Raw genomic sequence first — 19,306 nt, forward strand, 5'->3', positions numbered from 1 at the left:
CAGTACCACAAAAAAGTGAGTGCCAACCTGGTAATCTCTAAGCTACCACAGATACCCGGAGCCATCTTCAGAGTCTGATTTGATTGGCTTAGACTCTAGGACTTATAAGAGCTTCCCAGGTGATGCTAACAAAAAGCTAAATTCAAGTACTATTGTTCTAAAAGAAAGATATGATGATGAAGCTAAAGGTAGTCATACTCAAAGACAACATGGGACAGCTATTGATCTGAGCATGATCACATGTCAGATCCATTAAACCACACAGCTTCACCTTCAGGAAGAAGATGTTGATATCTAAAGGTGATTGAGTTTGCTAAAGTCACCAGCTAGTGACAGAGCTTGGTAACAAGTCTTGGTAGTGACATTTTAACACTTTGCCTTGTCCAGGCAGGAACGCTGGTGTTGAGCAACTCAGTCAAGTTTGGTAAGCAGAGAACACAAATGAATTGAAAGCAAAGTATACTGAACGCATTATAGGAGCTAGTTGCCATTAGCGCACACCTCAGAATCCTTGCTACTCAGGAGACATGCTGATTTTTTAAGAATGACAGTTCAAAGACAGCCTGGTCAGAAAACACTACAAGACCTTTATCTCTAGCTAACTAGCACAGAAAAGCTAGACTGGAGGCATGGATCAAGTAGTCGAATACTAACTTTGAATGAAAAAGCAGAGTGAGAGTGAGAGGCTCTGAATTCAAGACCTGGCCCCCACATTTCTTTCCTGTCCCCCCCAACCTGAAAATTATAGAGTTATGTATGATGGTGCACTGTTGTACTCTCGACACTTAGGAGAATGGATGGTGAACTAGTGAGCCCCTGCCTCAAAATGAATAGACAAAAATAAAAGCACGATACAGCAAAAATCCCCCAACATTACAGTACATATTTCTAATATAGATGACAAAGAACACAGTCTATTGAAGAAAAATAGTGCCTGAGGTTTGTGTAGAATTTTAAAATTATTGCCATGAGTTTTTGCTAATACCAGGGTTTGAACTCAGAGCTTCATGCTGGCTTAGCTTGCTTTCTTGAGTGGCACTCTGCCTCTTATCCAGGCTGTTAGGCTGGATTTTTGTGCGTCTCTCTCAATCTCTTCCCACCTCCTTGGGCACTTCATCAAGGAAAACTCTTAAAGAGATGAATGGATATTAAACTTCCATGTTTACAAGTTGTCAATGTCTTTATTTTAGCAGCAGATTTGACTGACAGGCTCACTGATGTCTAGCCTCTTAATTGTTTTCCTTTGAAGTTTTTAAAACATTTGACTTCCAGGACCAATAGGCCTAAAGAGATGGGGAAGTAACACCAATGTCATTTTTCTTCCCTTGTTACGTTGTTTGTTGTTGTCTTTCCTTTCCAGAGCCAGTGATGTAATTGTTGATTATTTTGAAAGTCTGACTTGCTTTTTGGTTTTGTTTTGTTTGTTTTTCTTTTTGTCTTGGCAGTGTGGTGGTGTGGAGCATAACCAAGAAAGATGCCGTCTGTGGCAGTCCGGCAGCTGGCCTCAACGTGGGGTATGCCACCACCATGATCTTCTCCAGGTGCCGGGATGAAATGTTCGTGACTGCTGGAGAGTACGTCTCAATTATCAGTCAGAACTCACAGATGATCAAGCTGTTTGCCAGAAAACACGGTCATACCAGTTTGGGGGACACATGCCTTTAGTCCTGGACCAATACTTTACATCATCCTTTTTCTAATGTTTGTTGTTATTCAAATGTTTAGGCATTTTCCTACTGCAAAGGTTCTGTGGATCCACTGAACTCAGGCTCCTTTTTTTTTATTTTTTGGTTACTGAAAATATGTGATTCCCAGTCTGGGCTCTTCAAGGAATTTGTATGGTTTTCACAGATTCACTGACTGCTTGGAATTTCTCACCACCTGCTCTTGACTTAGGTATCATACAATGCTCTTTTGCAAATCAACTGTGTCAGGAAGTTCAAATATTTAAATGATTAACCATATTTATTAACATCATTTCTAGTAGGGTCAGTTTCAGCCAGCCCAGGGTGACCAAGCTGGACCTCGGAACAGAGGCTGATATAGATAACAGAATAAAAAAAAACATGCAGACTGTCAATTAAAGCCCTGCTTGGAGTTTGAGGAGCAGATAATACACACACAAAAGACATAATAGCATTCTTATTTTATGTCACATACAGGTTCAAATAAGACAGCTTTGAAAATATAAGAGTATACTCTGACCTTATACTTTTTTCCCTTTGGTCCTGGTACTAGGGCTTGAGTCCAGAGCCTTTCACTCTTGCTTGTCTTTTTCCACTCAGAATTGGTGCTCTACCATAGTTCCACTTTCAGCTTTTTATATATATTTTTTTATTGTAATTAATAAAAGGGTTACATGATATTTGCCAGATAGAAGGTGCATTAATTCACATTGATACCCTTTCACATGTCTTGGTACCCATTAACCTCCACCCACCCCCCCCCACACCCTCCACTTTCAGCTTTTTGCTGATTAATTGGAGATAAGAGTCTCATGAGCTTTTCTGCCTGGGCTGGCTTTGAAAAGAGATCCTCAGATCTCAGCCTTCTGAGTTGCTAAGATTACAGGCGTGAGCCACCAGCACGTGGCAAGAATTAGCTGAAATCCTGGTGGCGTTTACCTTGATATTTTTATACAATTAATAATTCAAATTAATGCAACATCTAATTATTAGAAACCAACCAGACATGTTGTCCTGTGTGAGGTGCTTCATTTAACTTTGAACTGCTTAGCCTCCTTTCTCCTTTAAGACAGGGCTCTCTGACAAAGTTAAAAAGGTTTCCAGACAACTCAGTACCTTAATTTTTCCTCTTAACAAACTTTCCTTATTCCCCGCTTCCCCAACCTTCAGGAACTCTGTTCCTGTAAGTATGGTTCTTTAGATTCCACAAGAATGAGATCATTCAGTGTTTGTATTTCCACACTAGGCTTGTCTCACTTAGCCTAACTCCTCCATGTTCATCCATGTTATCACCAATGACAAGATTTCCTTCCTTTTTAAGGTTGAAGAGTATTTCTTTGCAGGTATATATATATATATGTGTGTGTGTCAAATTTTATGATCCTAATTTTCCAAATGAGATAATGCAAAGCAAGAATTAGGATCATAAAATTTGACTCATGGTTGTCATGCAGATTTAGTGAAAAATCCCAATTAAAAAAAAAGATTTAGGAGTTTGGTCTAATGGTTGAGTGCTTGCCTAGCATGCACAAAGACCCGCGTTCGATTCCTCGGTACCACATACATAAAAAAGCTGGAAGTGGTGCTGTGGCCCAAGTTGTAGAGAACAAACCTTGAGGAAAGCCCAAGAACAGTGCTCAGGCCCTGAGCACTAAGACTGACAAAAAAAAAAAGATTTGATTCTTTTTCTTCTAGCTTCTCCTTGATGAAGTGATGTGACAAAGAGATGAAGTGATCATTAAATAAATATCCACTTAATTGTGATTTTTCTTCATAGTGGGACAATTCGAGTGTGGGAACTGGATCTCCCAAATAGAAAAATCCGACCAACAGAGTGCCAGACAGGACAGATGAAAAGAATAGTTATGAGTATTTCTGTAAGTGTCCCTTTATCATGTTATGTAATTATTAGTTCTGTTAACAGTTTTGTGGGGAGACGGCATGCACGTGGGGGTATATGAAATGTGGATGACAAGATCCAGAGGAGATGTCCTTCATTTCTGGGGCTCTCTGCAGGTGGGAAGGGGAAGCTGCCTCAGGTCCTGTATCCACTGGGATCTGAACTGGTGCCAGACACCCAAATCCTGCCTCACCCTGAGGGAACTGGTGTGTACAGGTAGCATTCAGAATTGATGCCACATCTCTATGTCACTAATGGTGATTACTGTACTGGAAATAAGGTTCTGATAGTAAAATTCATTGTTGAAATATGGTCTCTCATAAAGAGAAATTGTTAATGTATGTCCAATGTGGATTTGTATAGTTATACATATAACTCCATTCTTCACAGATTTGTTCCTCTCATTTAATTCATAGTCATTTTATGAATATACTTTGGAAACTATGAAGTGAAGCAAATAATAGCCTGTGTGTGTGTGTGTGTGTGTGTGTGTGTGTGCTCGTGCGTGTGTGTGCGCGTGCCCACGCACAGTTCTGAGATTTGAACTCAAGGCCTGGGCACTGTCCCTGAACTTTTTTGCTCAAGGCTACCACTTGAGCCACAGCTGTACTTCCTTTTGATGGTTAACTGGGGAGATAAGAGTCCCATGAGCTTTCCTGTCAGGGCTGGCTTCGAACCATGATCCTCAGATCTCAGCCTCATGAGTAGCTGGGATTATGGGCATGAGCCTGGCTATAGCCTGTTTGAAGGAACACACCTTAATCCTAGGAAAACTAGGTGTCTCAGATGGGCACCACATAGGTTGTACATACTATTATCAGATGCAGATAGATGTCAAGTGAAATGTACAGGTCAACTGGAGACTAGTATTCCAGGTTTATATTTGGCTCAGATACTGCTCCTTTCAGAGCTGTTCTTATTCTTAACTGTCTTTGAGTCTGTACAGATGTTCCTCGCTATGAGCATCTTTGTTATACCTCACTGGGTTTCAAAGGGCTCTTGTGCCCTTACTGATCAAGTTTCCAGGTTTCTGTTTCTGTTTTCCCAGATGGCAGATGATGACAGCTTTTTCTACGTTGGCACTACATCTGGAGATGTTCTAAAATTGAACTCCAAGACCAAACTGCTGGCTGACACTGGGCCTAAGAAGGACAAGTACAGTTTGGTGAGTGAAGGCCCTCTCAATGACCTCTGTTCTCCACCAGCAGCACAGGCTTTCATTAAGAAAAAGTAGAAAAGCTGAGCTGTGGCTCACACCTGTAATCCTAGCTACTCAGGAGGCTAGGATCTGAGGCTTGAGGTTTAGAAGCTAGCCCAGGAAGATAAATTGTGTGATTTTTATCTCTAATTAACCAGCAAAAAGCTGGACAGGAAATGGGAGCTCAAGTGATAGAGCATAAGCCTTGAGTAGAAAAAAAAAACAACTGGGCAAAACTGCCCCAGTACTGGCATAAAAAAACAGAAACAATGAACAAAAAAGGGTATAGAAGCCAGATAGGGGTCAATGGCTCATGTCTATAATCCTAGCTATTCAGGAGGCTGGGATCTGAGGAATGCAGTTTGAAGAAGCCAGTCTGGACAGGAAAATCTGTGAAACTCTTATGTCCAATTAATCACCTCAAAGGGGCCAGAAGTAGAGCTGAGGCTCAAGTGGTAGAGCTCTATATAAAAGCTTAAGGACAGCACTCAGGCCCTGAGTTCAAGCCCCAGGACACACACACACACACACACACACACACACACACACACACACACACACCAGAAAAAAATGCCCATCTGCATTTACAAAGGGCACTGGCTAGTTCTCCAAGCTGGTATCGCTGATTACTTCCAAAGCAATACTGTTGCTGGGTATCCTCAGACAAGGACTCACCACCTTACCCGCTTTCACTTTTCAAAGCACAAGGGCTGTTGCTTTGGGATTTGGATCAATATTGGTTTCAACCCAGTTGAGGTGTGCCTTTTCAGCTACAAGACTATATAAACATTATATAAACTCTTATAGATCATCCATATACATACATATGTGTATTTAGATACATAATAAGATCTTGGGTTTTAGTCTCAACAGACATTTTTTTGTTGTTGTCAGTTGTGGGGCTTGAACTCTGGACTTTAGTGTCAGCTTGGGCACTAAAGCCGGAGAAACTCTTATCTCCAATTAACCACTAGCAAACTGGAAGTGGCACTGAGACTCCAGGAGTAGGGTGGTAGCCTTGAGCTAAAGAGCTCAGAGACACCACCAAGACCCAAAGTTCAAGCCCTATAACTGACAAAAATGAATGAACGAACAAACAAACATGAGAAGGGGTATCAATGTTTGAGAAGTAATGTAGCCACTATTTGGCAAATGTAACTGTAACTCCCCTATACATTACCCCAACAATAAAATACAACTAAAAATAATAAACACCTATCATCCTAGCTACTATGAAGGCTGAAATCTGAGGATGGTGGTTCAAAGCCAGCCTGGGCACAAAAGTCCATGAAACTCTTATCTGCAAATAACTACCAGAAAAAAAAAGAAACCTGGAAGTGATGTTGTGGTTCAAGTGGTAGAGCTCTAGTTTTGAGCTGAAGAGCTCAAGGACAGGGCCCAGGCCCAGAGTTCGAGCCCCACAGCTGACAAAAAAAAGAATAATAATAACCAGTACACCTAGATATTGGTAGCTCACACCTAGAATCCTAGCCACTTGGGAGGCTGAAATCTAGAGATTGGGATTTGAAGCCAGCCCAGGTGGAAAAATCTGAGCAACTTCATCTCAAACTAACTAACAAAACCCCAGACTAGAGTTGTGGTTCAAATGATGAGTACAAGCCTTGAGCAAGAAAGGTACGTGAAGAATGAGCAGGAGTACTGAGTTCAATTCTTGGTGCCAGTACATGCGCATGCACGCTTGCGTGTGCACGCGCGCGCACGCGCGCACACGCACACACACACACACACAATAACTGTGTGAAAAAGGGCTGGAAGAGTAGTTCAGTGGTAGAGCCCTAGAAATGTGAGGTCTAAGTTCAAACCACAGTACTGTCAAATCAAATAAAAAAGAGATAAATGGCCCATGTTCATCAATAGAAACACAATTTTGTCAAGATGTTGCTTTCAAGTGGATTTATAAAATCAATATAATGCAACCAGAATATAGCAATATTTTGAGGGTACTGAGAAACTGTAAAGTTTATAAAGAGAGGCAACAGATCCGGAATAGTCATCACCATGTTGAAGAAGAATAAATTTGAAGGACTGGCACTATCCAACTTAAGATACACCACAAAGGCACAGTGAAAAAGACATTGATGAATGGAATAAAATAGAGAGCCTGGACATAAATCTGCATAACTATACCCAGCTGAGCTTTGTCAGATGAGCAAAGGTCATACTATACATTTTTTTTAAAGGGCAATCTTTCAGCAATGATGTTGGAATAAGTGAACCTCCAAATGCAAGAACAAAACAAAGGTGTCTGGGTATAGTGACTCATATCTGTTAATCCCAGCTGCATGAAAGAGGAAGATTAAAAGGATTGTGATTCAAGATCACTGGGCCTCAATTTAACAAACAAGCTGTGTGTGGTGGTACATACTTGTATCTTAGCTATGAGGGAGGTATAGGTAAGAGCCCAAACGAAAATCCAAGCTGGGTGCTGGTAGCTCACACCTGTAATCCTACTTAGCTACTTAGGAAGCTAAGATCTGAGGATTGAAGTTCAAAGTCAGTCCAGGCAGAAAGTCCAAAGTAAAATTTATATCTCCAGTTATCCACCAGAAACCCCCAAGTGGCACTATGGATCAAAGCGGTAAAGTGCTAGCCTTGAGCAAAAGAGCTCAGACCCCAAGTTCAAGCCCCACAACCAACAAAATAAAAAAAAATGCAAGACCCTGTCTGAAAAAGCAAAAAGAACTGGAAGGTGGCTCCAGTGGTAGAGTAATTGCCTAGCAAGTAGAAGACCCTGAGTTCAAACCCCAGTACTGCAAAGTGGAAAACAACTAAAATAAAATAAAATAACAAAATATCTCAAGTGATTTTTTTTTCTTGGTTGGTCATGGGACTTGAACCCTGGGCCTGGGCGCTGTCAGCTTAAGGCTACTGCCCTACCCATTAAGCCACAGCACCACTTCCAGTTTTCTGGTGGTTAATTGTAGATAAGAGTCTCACAGACTTTTGTGCCTGTCCTGGCTTTGAACAGCGATCCTCAGATCTCAGCCTTCTGAGTAGCTAGGAAGCTGCTTCATAATACACATTCCTATCGTGAGCATTGAATTCCTGAGTTCTACCATGGACAATACCTTCCAGGCCATTCTCACGGTGTTATGTGTTGCACTCATTCTGTGTGTGTGTGTAAGTGTTTGTATGTGATACTGGGATTCAAATTCAGGGCCTTGCACTTACTAGGGAAGTACCCTACCACTTAAGCCATGCCCTCAGCTTTACCTTTTTCAAATAGGTACTTGACTTATAGTTCTTGACTTGGCACTGGTTTCAGGCCATAGTCCTCCTATCTGTATCTCCTGCATGGCTGGCATTATAGGCATGTACTACTTCATTGATTCTTAATGATGAGATCATTTGCTTTTCTCATACTACTGTTTTCCCCCACTTAGGGAGTGACGGTTATCAGATGCCTTCACATGGGTGGTTTGTTGCTGGGCTCCGGAGCTGGATTACTGGTCTTTTGTAGAAGTCCCAGCTACAAACCCATCAAGTAAGTCTGGGCCCAGTAGGGTTGGGAGAGTAAAAGACTCAGCACTGGCAAGTTCACCTAAAAGTACCAATTAAAATGACATTGGTGGAGTCATATTTAGTTAAAAACTCACCTTGCTATTAAAATGAGTAATTGCAATCACAATAGAGAATGGTTTCTTTGTCAATTAAATAGTTTGTGTTGACTTAAATCAGAATAGTCAACTATAACCCAGAAAGCACAGCTCTTTAATAAGTATTTACATTTTTACACAACATAAGGAGACACAACAAAGAAAATAAGTTACAAATTCATCACTACTCACAACTCTCAAATTTTAAACTTTCAAAATTGGCTTATTCTCTTTGTACAACTCCTTAATAACAATAAACATTGGATTATCCAGTGAAATTTATTATATGGTGAGTAGCTATTATGTACAAATAGTGAACTTTTAAATACAAATAGCCAATATTCACCAACTATCTTTATGTGCCAGATACCAGACTGCATAGTTTCCATGGCTCATTTAATTGAGATAAACATAAATAAAACTCTATACACTGCCATTATTGAGTACTTATACAGTACTTCCTCCATCCAAGCCAATGTGCTACATATTATTATAAAGTAAGGTATGACTTTTGTCCTACCAGAACTAATATTCTGGCTTGTGAATAATACATGCAGATAATCTATAAAGGCCAACCTCATCATCCAGGTAAAGTAAAAATATATCATGGAGTCAGGAACTAGTGGCTCATGCTTATAATTCTAGCTAGCAGGAGGCTAAGATGCAGAGACTCTTAGTTCAAAGACAGCACAAGACTCCATCAGCAAAACAGCAAGCAAATGTCTGGCCTTGCTCACTAGCTCACCTGCACACTAGCACTAGCAATGAACAAACAAGCCAAGTTAGAGTGGAGTTAAGCCCTAGAAATGGGGCTTCACCAACTCTAGTTAATGCAAGAGCTAACAACAAAGTCCCATCAATAAATGTGACTTTCTAGAACATTGCACTTTCTATACTGGCTCCTTACAGAAGAACATGACAACTCTCAGCCATGGAATTGTTTGTGATAGTGTGTTATTGAGATTGGACCCAGGGTCTCATGTATGTATGCTAGGTGAGCACTATACTACTTGAGCCATGCCACAACCTTTTTGTTTGTCTTTTGGTCAAAGATAGGGTCTCACTAATTTGGGCTGGCTTTCAACTTGAAGTCTTGTCTCTACCACCCAAGTAGCTAGGATTACTGAGATGTAGACCCCAAGGATCCTAGGATTTTATATATCTATATCTATATCTATATACACTCATATATACATATATATGTACACACATATATGGATATATATTATATATAAGAATCATATATATAATAACTATACTTTTTAAACAGTGTTGGAGAGGAAGAAGGAGAAATTTGAAATTTGAAGATGAGAAAGTAATCTCTAAAGGTTATCACAAACACAACCACTATCTATGTTTTTCTTTCCAGTGCTCGACTGAACCCAGAGTTTCACATATTCTAGGCAAGCATTCTATTGATGAGCTACACCACTTCCTTAATCCCAAATTTTATTTCCCCTTATTTTTGCCATTCATACAATTTTTGAAATAATGTACAAATTTTGCATACTTCATTCAAACATCATGTATATTTAATATTATTGCATGCTAATTTTTGTTGTGATGATAGTTTATACATATACTACACAATACATAAACTATATAGATACATATATTACATGTACACATAAACTACATACCCTATGAATATTACTTTAGGGCTAGGCAAATATTCTACCTATAAAGTTGCATCCCATAGATCATTTAATAACTGGTTACCACTGGTTATTTAAGTTGTTTCTAACTCTTTTCTCTTTTAGATAAGGTGAGCATCATTTGATATAAAAGATTTTTCCCCATGAGTCAGGCACTGGCTCATGCCTGTAATCCTAGCTACTCAGGAGGCTGAGATCTGAGGACTGCAGTTCAAAGCCAGCCTCGGCAGGAAAGTCTATCAGACTTTTTATCTCCACTTCACCACCAGAAAACCAGAAGTGGTGCTGTGGCTCAAAGTAGTAAAGGATTAACCTTGAGCTAAAGAGCTCAGGGACAGTGCTCAGGCCCAGAGTTCAAGCCCTACAACTGACCCCCCACAAAAAAAGTTCCCCCAGTTTCCTGATTTTAGGGTTATTTTTTAGAAGTGAAATTAAAAAGGGCTTAGTTGACAGATGGTGATTTATACCCATAAGCCTGCATGGCCATTCTCTTCCATCTAAATCCTGCTAGTCTTATACAGCCCAGTTCAGACCACATCCTACTATTGCATCACATCCTTCTCAACCCTTGTAACCTATGCTGACCCCCTTGCTGACTGGAAAGCATTGTGAAGAAACTATGTTTTTCCAAGCAAGCCATTTCCTTGAAGGTACACCCCCTATCTCAAAGTAGATGGTACCCTCTCAAATGCTTCATATTGGCAGCACATATGTGATGATAAAGTGGGTCTTTTTGCTTCTCCTCAAAGGAAGATTCAGTTACAAGGTGGCGTCACTTCTATCACACTGCGAGGAGAAGGACACCAGTTTTTTGTAGGAACAGAAGAATCTCACATTTATCGCGTTATCTTTACTGAGTTCAATGAGACTCTCATCGCCACTTGTCATTTTGAAGCTGTGGAGGACATTGTCTTCCCATTGTAAGTAGAAGCAGAATATTATATGGTAGAGATCTGATACACCTTGCAAGGGAATATTCCTATTTTTCTTTTCTTTCCTCCTTTAAAGTTTTCTAATGTAGTGAATTATTTTAACAGACTTCTGATTGTCGTCACCATGTAGTTACATTAATTTTGTCAGTACTGGGGCTTGAATTTAGAACTCTGAAATCTTGCTTAGATTTTCTGTGCAAAATGAATGCCCTTCACTTCCAGCTTTTTGCTGGTTAATTGGGGATTTATCTGCCTGGGCTGGCTTCAATCCTAAGATCTCTGCCAACTGAGTAGCAGGATTTCATGTGTAAGCCACCAACACCTGGCACTTTGTTTGAAATTTTAATAAGATCTTCTATGTTTTAGGAAAGGGTTTGTTCCTTGAATGTAAATTTTCTATAGAAATATTTATCTCAAGAGATGCTATTTATCGGCATATACTTACTTTCAGATTCATCCAGTTTCATAATCAACTATGTAAGTCTGTGTCAATCATACCTCAATGAAGTGGTTTTTGAAAAGGAATGTGACTATTATATCAGTTTAAACAGACTTCAAATTGACTTTTAAAAAGTTGTTTGTGCCAGTCTCGAGTCTTGAATTCAGGGCTTGTGTGCTGCCCCTGAGCTTTTTGCTCAAGGCTAGCATTCAACCACTTGAACCACACAGCTCCATTTCTGGTACTCTGGTAGTTAACTAGAAATAAGAGTCTTACAAACTTCCCTGTCCGGGCTGACTTGAAACCAAGATCCTTAGGTTTCAGCACCCTGAATAGCTAGGATTACAGACATGAGCCATGGGTGCCCTGCCAGCCTTTTTTCTTTTTTAAATTATCTTTGTCCTAACCTTTCCTGAAGGAAAACACTGGAAAAAATTTACCATAGGGGATTTGAGGGCATGGAAAGCCATTTAGTGTGAGAACTCACTACGACATGAGTAACCAGCATGGAAAAGGCATCCTGCCCTAGATCCTTGTGAAACACACTTGGGAGTCAAATGAGAACCACATGCCATTTGTGGCACCATTTCTTATCCCTCAGTGGTTTCTTTGCAGTGGTACTGCTGAGCTATTTGCCACATGTGCCAAGCGGGACATCAGAGTGTGGCACACAATGTCCAACAAGGAGCTGCTCCGGATCACTGTCCCCAACATGACCTGCCATAGCATTGATTTCATGAAAGACGGCAAGAGCATCATTTCAGGTAAGGTCTCCTGGTCAGGATTTAGCACTGGGCCCTGCCTGTGGCTTTGACCTTTTGTCCTTCTCACTCTCCATCAGCCTTGATGTGTGGAAGGATAACCTGGGATAATTTATCGAGGGACACTTGCTTTGTTGTCAATCTAGCCTAACCTCTTGTGTCATTCCCTTCCACCTGGGAGATTTTTGGATCCAGAAAAGACCAAATAAGCACTTTCTTTCTCTCGAATTGCTACATGTCACTTTTTTTATTTTCTCAGTAAAGAAATTTACTGATTCAATTTTGAGATGGATTTGAGGCCATAAAGATCTTTGTAGTAGGACCATTTTTGTTGCATGGGAGAAAGCTATGCTACTCAAGCTAGGTTATACTCCAAAAGTAAGTTTTGAAAACTCAGTCTGTGCCCAAGCATTATTTATTATTATTATTATTATTATTATTATTATTATTATTATCCAGTATCAAGGCTTGACCTCAGCCTTGTATTCAGTTTGCTTGCTCTCTTGCCTGGTGCTCTACCACTTTTGCCATGTCTCCAGTCTGGCATTTTATTGATTCATTGGAGATAGACTCTCACAGACTTTTCTGTTTGGGATGGCCTAGAACCTTCATCCTCCAAGGCTCTGCCACCTGAGTAGCTAGGATTACAGGCATGAGCCACTGGTGCCCAGCCAAGTCTCTTCTGAGTAGCTAGGATTATGAGCAAGAGCCACCTTTGCCAGGCTTATGCCAAAGTACTTCAATATAAATTATAGATATCATGATAGTCTACCTCTAAATATTTCACTTCTAAAATATTTCCTTATAAAATAGTAGTTTCTTAATATCTAAATATAATCTCCATCAGACTTCCCTGGGTGTCACAAAGTAAGTTTACTTTTGACATCAGTGAAAAGTCAAGCAATTCTTCAGGGGCAGCTTATTAAAATGATACCATTGAGAACCTGCCTCATCCCTTCTTTCCTTGGCTCTGCTTTCTCCTTAAGCAACTGGGCAGATGAATGAATGAATGGATGGATAGATGATGGATGAATGACAGATATGGGTGAATAGATAGATGATAGGTGGGATGAATGAATGGATGGACAGATGGATGGATGGGTGGATGGATGGATGAGATAAATGGGTGGATAGATAGGTAGATGGACAGATGGATGGTGGCAAGAAGCTGAGAATGGGGAAAGGAGTATCCAATGTAAAGCTGTAGTAGCAGAGGGGGAAAACCAATAATTACTTGGAACTGTTCAACTATACTAGTTACTAGCTGAGTATGTAGGTCTTCAGCTCATGGAGAGCTGGGAACTGGCCTCCCTCCCCCGTCACCCTCCCATCCTCCCTCACCAGGCATGACACACCTGCAGACAGAGTCAACCAAGGCTCACCCCTCCTTCTTGTGTCCCAGGTGGAAGCAGTTTTGAAGGAGCAGGAAAAGGGGATGGGGGAATTATCGGTTGGCTCATCATGGCTGCTTCTCCAAATCCTCATTCTTGTGTATGATTTAGGGGGGAAGGAATGTGAGTATACCAACCTTGTTTACCTTGTGTCTCTCTTTCATGCCAGCCTGGAATGATGGCAAAATTCGAGCCTTTGCCCCCGAGTCCGGACGACTGATGTATGTCATTAGCAATGCTCACAGAATTGGAGTGACAGCCATTGCTACCACCAGTGATTGTAAAAGGATCATCAGTGGGGGCGGGGAAGGCGAGGTACTGCTCTCGAAAATGCATTTCTTCAAAACAAGACAATACATAAAAGCCCCATGTAGAGCACCTAATTAATAGAAAACCATCTATCTGATTTTCTCCCCCCCCAGTTTATTTTCTTTCTTTTTTGATTTTTTAAAAAGAAATTATTTTATTGTTGTTTTAGAGGTGATATACAGCAGGGTTGCCTTTACATTCATCAGATAATAAGTATATTTCTTTCCTTTTGTTTAGTGTCATATGTTCCCTCTTTCTTTCTTGACTTAATTATTTATTGCCAGTCTTGCCTGGGCATTGTCCTTGAGCTTTCTCAAGGCTAGAGCTCTTCTACTTGAGCCACAGTGCCATATCTGGCTTTTTCTGTGTATATGGTGCCAAGGAATTGAACCCAGGGCTTCATGCATGCCAGGCAAGCAGTCTACCACTAGGCCATGCTCCCTGCCCTCTATTTGATTTTTTTTTAAAAAGATGTACTAAGTCTCAGGAAGTACGTGTCAGAGAGGACCAAGTTAAAGATTTTTGATGAGACCTTAAAGTTTATAACAAATCGAAGTTCTAATGTGAAAAACAGACATCCAAATACATTTGTTTACCCAAAGACACTTGAGATATAGACTTGAAAACACTAGGAATGGAAACAACCTGTGAGTCAAAGTTGGTGTTTTGCCAGAGTTCAGATGTGCTTGCTTTCTCCTCTATAGTTATTTGTATAAATCATCATCATCTTACCTTTTAAAGCAGATATTTACACATCTTAAAAATACATCATTATTTATTTATTTATTGTAATACATCCACTATTTGCTTGTTTATATTTGTGGGATGCATGTGAGTGTCCTGGAGATTGAACTCAGACCTGGGCACTGTCCTTGAGCTTTTTTGATCAAGGCTAGTGTTCTACCCCTTGGGGTATCACACCACTTCCAGTTTTCTGGTGGTGAATGGAGATTAAAGTCTGATGGACTTTCTTGCTGGCTGTGAACTGCAGTCCTCAGATTTCAGCCTCCTGAGTAGCTAGGATTATAGGTGTGAGCTACCAGTGCCCAGCCCGTTGTTTGTTTGTTTATGAAAGTTCTGGGGTTTGAACTCAGAGCATTACACTTGCTAGGATGGATCTCTACCATTAAGTCATACCCCAGCCCTTTTTGCTCTGGTTATTTTGGAGATAAGGGCTTGCTTCTCTCCCTGCCCCCCAGGCCAGCCTAAATTATGGTCCCCTTATTTATATTTCTTGCCATAACTGAGGTGGCAGGCATGGTTCATTATTCCCAACACCCAGCTTTTTCTGTTGAGATGGAGTGTCATGAGCTTTTCTGTCCTGGCTAGCCTGGCATTATAATGCTTCTGATTTCCAGTTCTCATATTGCTGGGATTTCAGGTGTGAGCCACTGTGCCTGGTCAGAAAATCACATTAATAGAAGTAGTGCTCTGGACATGCTTGGTAATATTGTCACAGTTGTCCCATGTCAACTCCTCCTTTCTTCTCTTCTGGCTATTGTCTCTCCTTCCCAAATACAGTCTTTCAGGGCTTTTTAAGTACTAGGGACCTAACTGCTCGGATGAATGCACTAAAGGAAATGTAGTACCTGCTTAAAGCATAAACAGGGTTTGAAACCAGCCTGGGTAGGTAAGTCTGTGAGAGATTCTTATCTCCTATTAAGCACTGAAAACCTGGAAGTAGAGTTGTGGCTCAAGTAGTAGAATGTTAGCCTTGAACAAAGAGTTCAGGGAAGCCGGGCGAGGTGGCTCTTGCCTGTAATCCTGGCTACTCAGGAGGCTGAGATCCGAGGATTGAGGTTCAAAAGCCAGCCTGGGAACAAAAGGACCTGAGACTCTTATCTCCAATTAACCACAAGAAAATGGGAAGTGGGGCTTGGCTCAAGGATAGGGTGGTAGCCTTGAGCTGAACAGCTCAGGGACAGCGCCAAGGCTGAGTTCAAGCCCCATGACCCACAAAAAAAAAAAAAAAAAAAAGTTCAGGGACAGTGCCCAGACTTTTAGTTCAAACCCTAGGGCTGACCAAAAAAAAATTGCTCTCTTTGACATCAGTCATTATTTTCACCCATGTCATAAGATAGAGAATTACTTAAACAGCAGAGAGATGAATCTGGCCTACCTCTTTGGTGATAATCTCACACTTTCATTATCTTTACTCTGACAGTGTTCAAATGTTTTTCTCACTTCATGTAAGCTTATTTCCCTCTTACCAGGTATAGAGATGTCTATCCTGTTCTGATTTATCTGAATTCTATTTTTAGTCCCCTGAACCTCTATTTTCTCACTAACTTGAGGCCTTCTTATTTTGTGGCATAGTTGTAACACTGCCTTTATCCATTAAATGACATACTACAATAACTAGCTTTCCTTTCCTTTTATCCATCCATTTTTAATTACAATGAAGGAATCATATTGATTGTCTTGGAATTTGGTATATGTTTATACCATCTCTGAATTTCACATCAGGAGAATAAGCAAGTATTAGAAAATATTTGCAATGGAGTATGGATATTGGGTTCCACGGGCTTAAGAGCCATTGTTTTTAAGTGTTTAACACTGAACAGCTGATGTGAAAGTTTAAATATGGCTCTGGGTACCCAAGAAATTTCCTGATGGCACTAAAAGTTTGAGAACAGTGTTCAGCAGACATGAGATGGCAGATTATTTGGCGGAGGCCTTGGCATGGTCAATTTTCATAGTGTGTGTGTCTGCTGAAGGCAGATGCAGGTACCAGATCATCTGTGGCATTTTCTAAGCTCTGCAGATGACAGCATCTTCTTTTTGAGTATCCCTGCCCTTCAAGATACCATTCCCACTGATGATAAGCCTGGAAAAGTATGAAAAAAAAAGCCATGCTCATCAAGTGTAAATCCACTCTTGGATCTTTTCTAGTCTCTTCATAAGTCCCTAGTTTGTGTTAAAGCTTGTCATTTGGGGCTTTCAGGTGAGGGTGTGGCAGATTGGTAGCCATACCCAGAAGTTGGAGGAGGCCTTAAAGGAGCACAAGTCCTCTGTGTCCTGCATCCGGGTGAAGAAAAATAATGATGAGTGTGTCACCGCCAGCACTGATGGCACTTGCATCATTTGGGACCTTGTGTAGGTACCTAGGCTCTCTAAGGGAAGGACAGGACACCTGATTGAACTCCAAAGGAGGGTGGGTTCCCATCTTATTTAAGGCAACAGTGATAAATCTGGGTTGGCTTGGCTGCTGGGGTTTACTGACACATATGGGCAGGGTGGAGTCTCTGAAAGAAGTGGGAAGTTTCTGGGAAAATAAGTGTAGCTTGCATGATTTCATTTGCATTAATTCCACTCTAAATGTTGGCAAAGAAAAGGAAACTTGGGAAGTAAAAATGTGGACAGTTCTTTCTTGCTCCTCAGTCACAAGAATCCCAGAAAGATTGTGACATAGAGATTCTAGGGGTATAAATCTGCCCTGCCCCTCCGCCCCCCTCTTTTTATGTTGGTCGTGGGGCTCTGGGCTTGGGTGCTGTCCTTGACCAGGGACCTCTTATACCACACTGAACATGTTAACTCCAAACTAAGTAGACCAAAGCACACGAAATTCATTGAAGGAATAATTCAGAAAATTTGCAAAGGTGATTTCTGAATTTTTGGTTAGAAGCATTATTATTATTACTATTATTATTATTTGCCTGGGGCTTGAACTCAGGGCTTGGGCTTTGTTCCTGAGCCTCTCTGTGCTCAAGGCTAGCACTCTACCACTTGAGCCACAGCAGCACTTTTGGCTTTTTCAGAGTAATTTATTGGAGATAAGAGTCTCACGGACTTTCCTGCCCAGGCTGACTTTGAACTTCCATCCTCATAACTGAGCCTCCTGAGTAGCTAAGATTATAGGGATCAGCCACTAGTTCCTGGCTGCATTTTTTGCTGAATGTTTTCATTTTGGAATCAGATTCCTATTTTCCCAGCTCTTCCTCCTACCCATCCATAAACACTATACATAATCTATTGAAGTAAGTGATACTTACATTTTTCTTGGTATGGGATAAGCACTTCTAATCTAAAAATTTAACAACTGAATGCTCTGGAAATGGAAACATTTTTTAGCAGCCTATCAGTACTCAAACATTTCAGATTCTAGAGTATGTATGTTATGTACTGTGCTGATACTGAGGCTTGAACTCAGTGCCTCATGTTCTTGCTTGGCTTTTTTTTTCCCCCTCAAGGCTGGTGCTCTACTACTGAGCCACACCTCCAATTCCAGCTTTCTGCTGGTTAGTTGGAAATAAGAGCACACTAGATTTGTGTGCTCAGACTGGCTTTGAACCAAGATCCTCAGATCTCAGCCTTGTGAATAGCTAGGATTATAACTGGCTGATTTGAAGTATTTTAGAGTTCAGATTAGAAACGTTCCACCTATAAAATCTAAGCAAGAACACTAAGTTGCCTAAACTCAGAAAGTCAACACATACCTGGTCCAAAGCATTCTGGGTATGGAATATTGGATGTGTACAGCATCTAAGGCAGGGGATCTCAAAACTCCTGTGCAAAACACAGTCGGGTTCGAATGCAGGTCCTTGGGCCTCATTCAAACCTATGGAATCCAAATCCCTCCAGCTGGGTAGTTGCATCCATTGCAAAACAAAAAAGTGAAATTCACTATGCCACTCAGCTCCACTTGGCCAAATGGTGGCCTCCAGAATAAAATACCTTATGTGAGAGGCAGCAAGTGGGCTCTGAGTTCAGCCTCTTCTATTTCCTTCTTGCTGGAACTCTAGATTTCATAATGAGTTTAGAAAGGATCCCCAACGCCTCCCTCCCCCACCGCCAAGTCTTCTGTGAGGATATAGAGGTATAGGACAGAGCACTGTGAAGTCTAGTTTTCCTTCCTTTCTTCTCTCTTTCCTTCTTCCTTTTTTTGTGTGCTCGTCTAGGGGCTTGCCTAGGTGCTGTCCCTGAACTATTTTACTCAAGGATAGTGCTCTACCACTTGAGCTACAACTCTACTTCTGGTTTTTCAGATGGGCTTTCCTGCCTGGGCTGGCATAGAACCAAGATCTCAGATCTCAGCTTCCTGAGTAGCTAGGCCTATAGGCATGAGCCACTAGAGCCCACTCAGCCAGAGGTCTCATTTTTTTTTTTTTTTTAAAGATACCCATGTGTGGGCCAGGAGTTTGGCCTAGTGGTAGAGTGCTTGAACCGGGTTCGATTCCTCGGTACCACATACATAGAAAAAGCCAGAAGTGGTGCTGTGGATCAAGTAATAGGTTGCTAGCCTTGAGAAAGTCCAAGGACAGTGCTCAGGCCCTGAATTCAAGTCCCAAGACTGGCCAAAAAAATAAAATAAAAGATACCCAGATACTAGGTGATAGACAGGCCAACCCAAATCCAAGCTAGTACCATGGACAGTTGGAATAGTACACACATTTTCCTTGGGAAGAATTTTGCAGCTGTT

At 41.0% G+C, this 19,306-nt stretch overlaps 1 protein-coding gene across 1 annotated transcript in view; it reads left to right on the forward strand.

Moving 5' to 3' along the window:
- The window catches only part of Cfap52 (cilia and flagella associated protein 52), a 31,287-nt gene that overhangs the window by 9,711 nt on the left and 2,270 nt on the right, over nt 1-19,306 (forward strand). The window contains exons 4-11 of the mRNA XM_090349528.1: nt 1,446-1,574; nt 3,463-3,562; nt 4,634-4,750; nt 8,188-8,288; nt 10,805-10,975; nt 12,042-12,190; nt 13,748-13,893; nt 16,832-16,983. Coding sequence (XP_090205654.1) covers nt 1,446-1,574; nt 3,463-3,562; nt 4,634-4,750; nt 8,188-8,288; nt 10,805-10,975; nt 12,042-12,190; nt 13,748-13,893; nt 16,832-16,983 — 1,065 coding nt within the window. The remainder of the gene's footprint in view (nt 1-1,445; nt 1,575-3,462; nt 3,563-4,633; nt 4,751-8,187; nt 8,289-10,804; nt 10,976-12,041; nt 12,191-13,747; nt 13,894-16,831; nt 16,984-19,306) is intronic.

Source organism: Megascapheus bottae, chromosome 17 (assembly GCF_031878675.1).
Source record: "Megascapheus bottae isolate mThoBot1 chromosome 17, mThoBot2.hap1, whole genome shotgun sequence".
NCBI classification, from domain to species: Eukaryota; Metazoa; Chordata; class Mammalia; order Rodentia; family Geomyidae; genus Megascapheus; species Megascapheus bottae.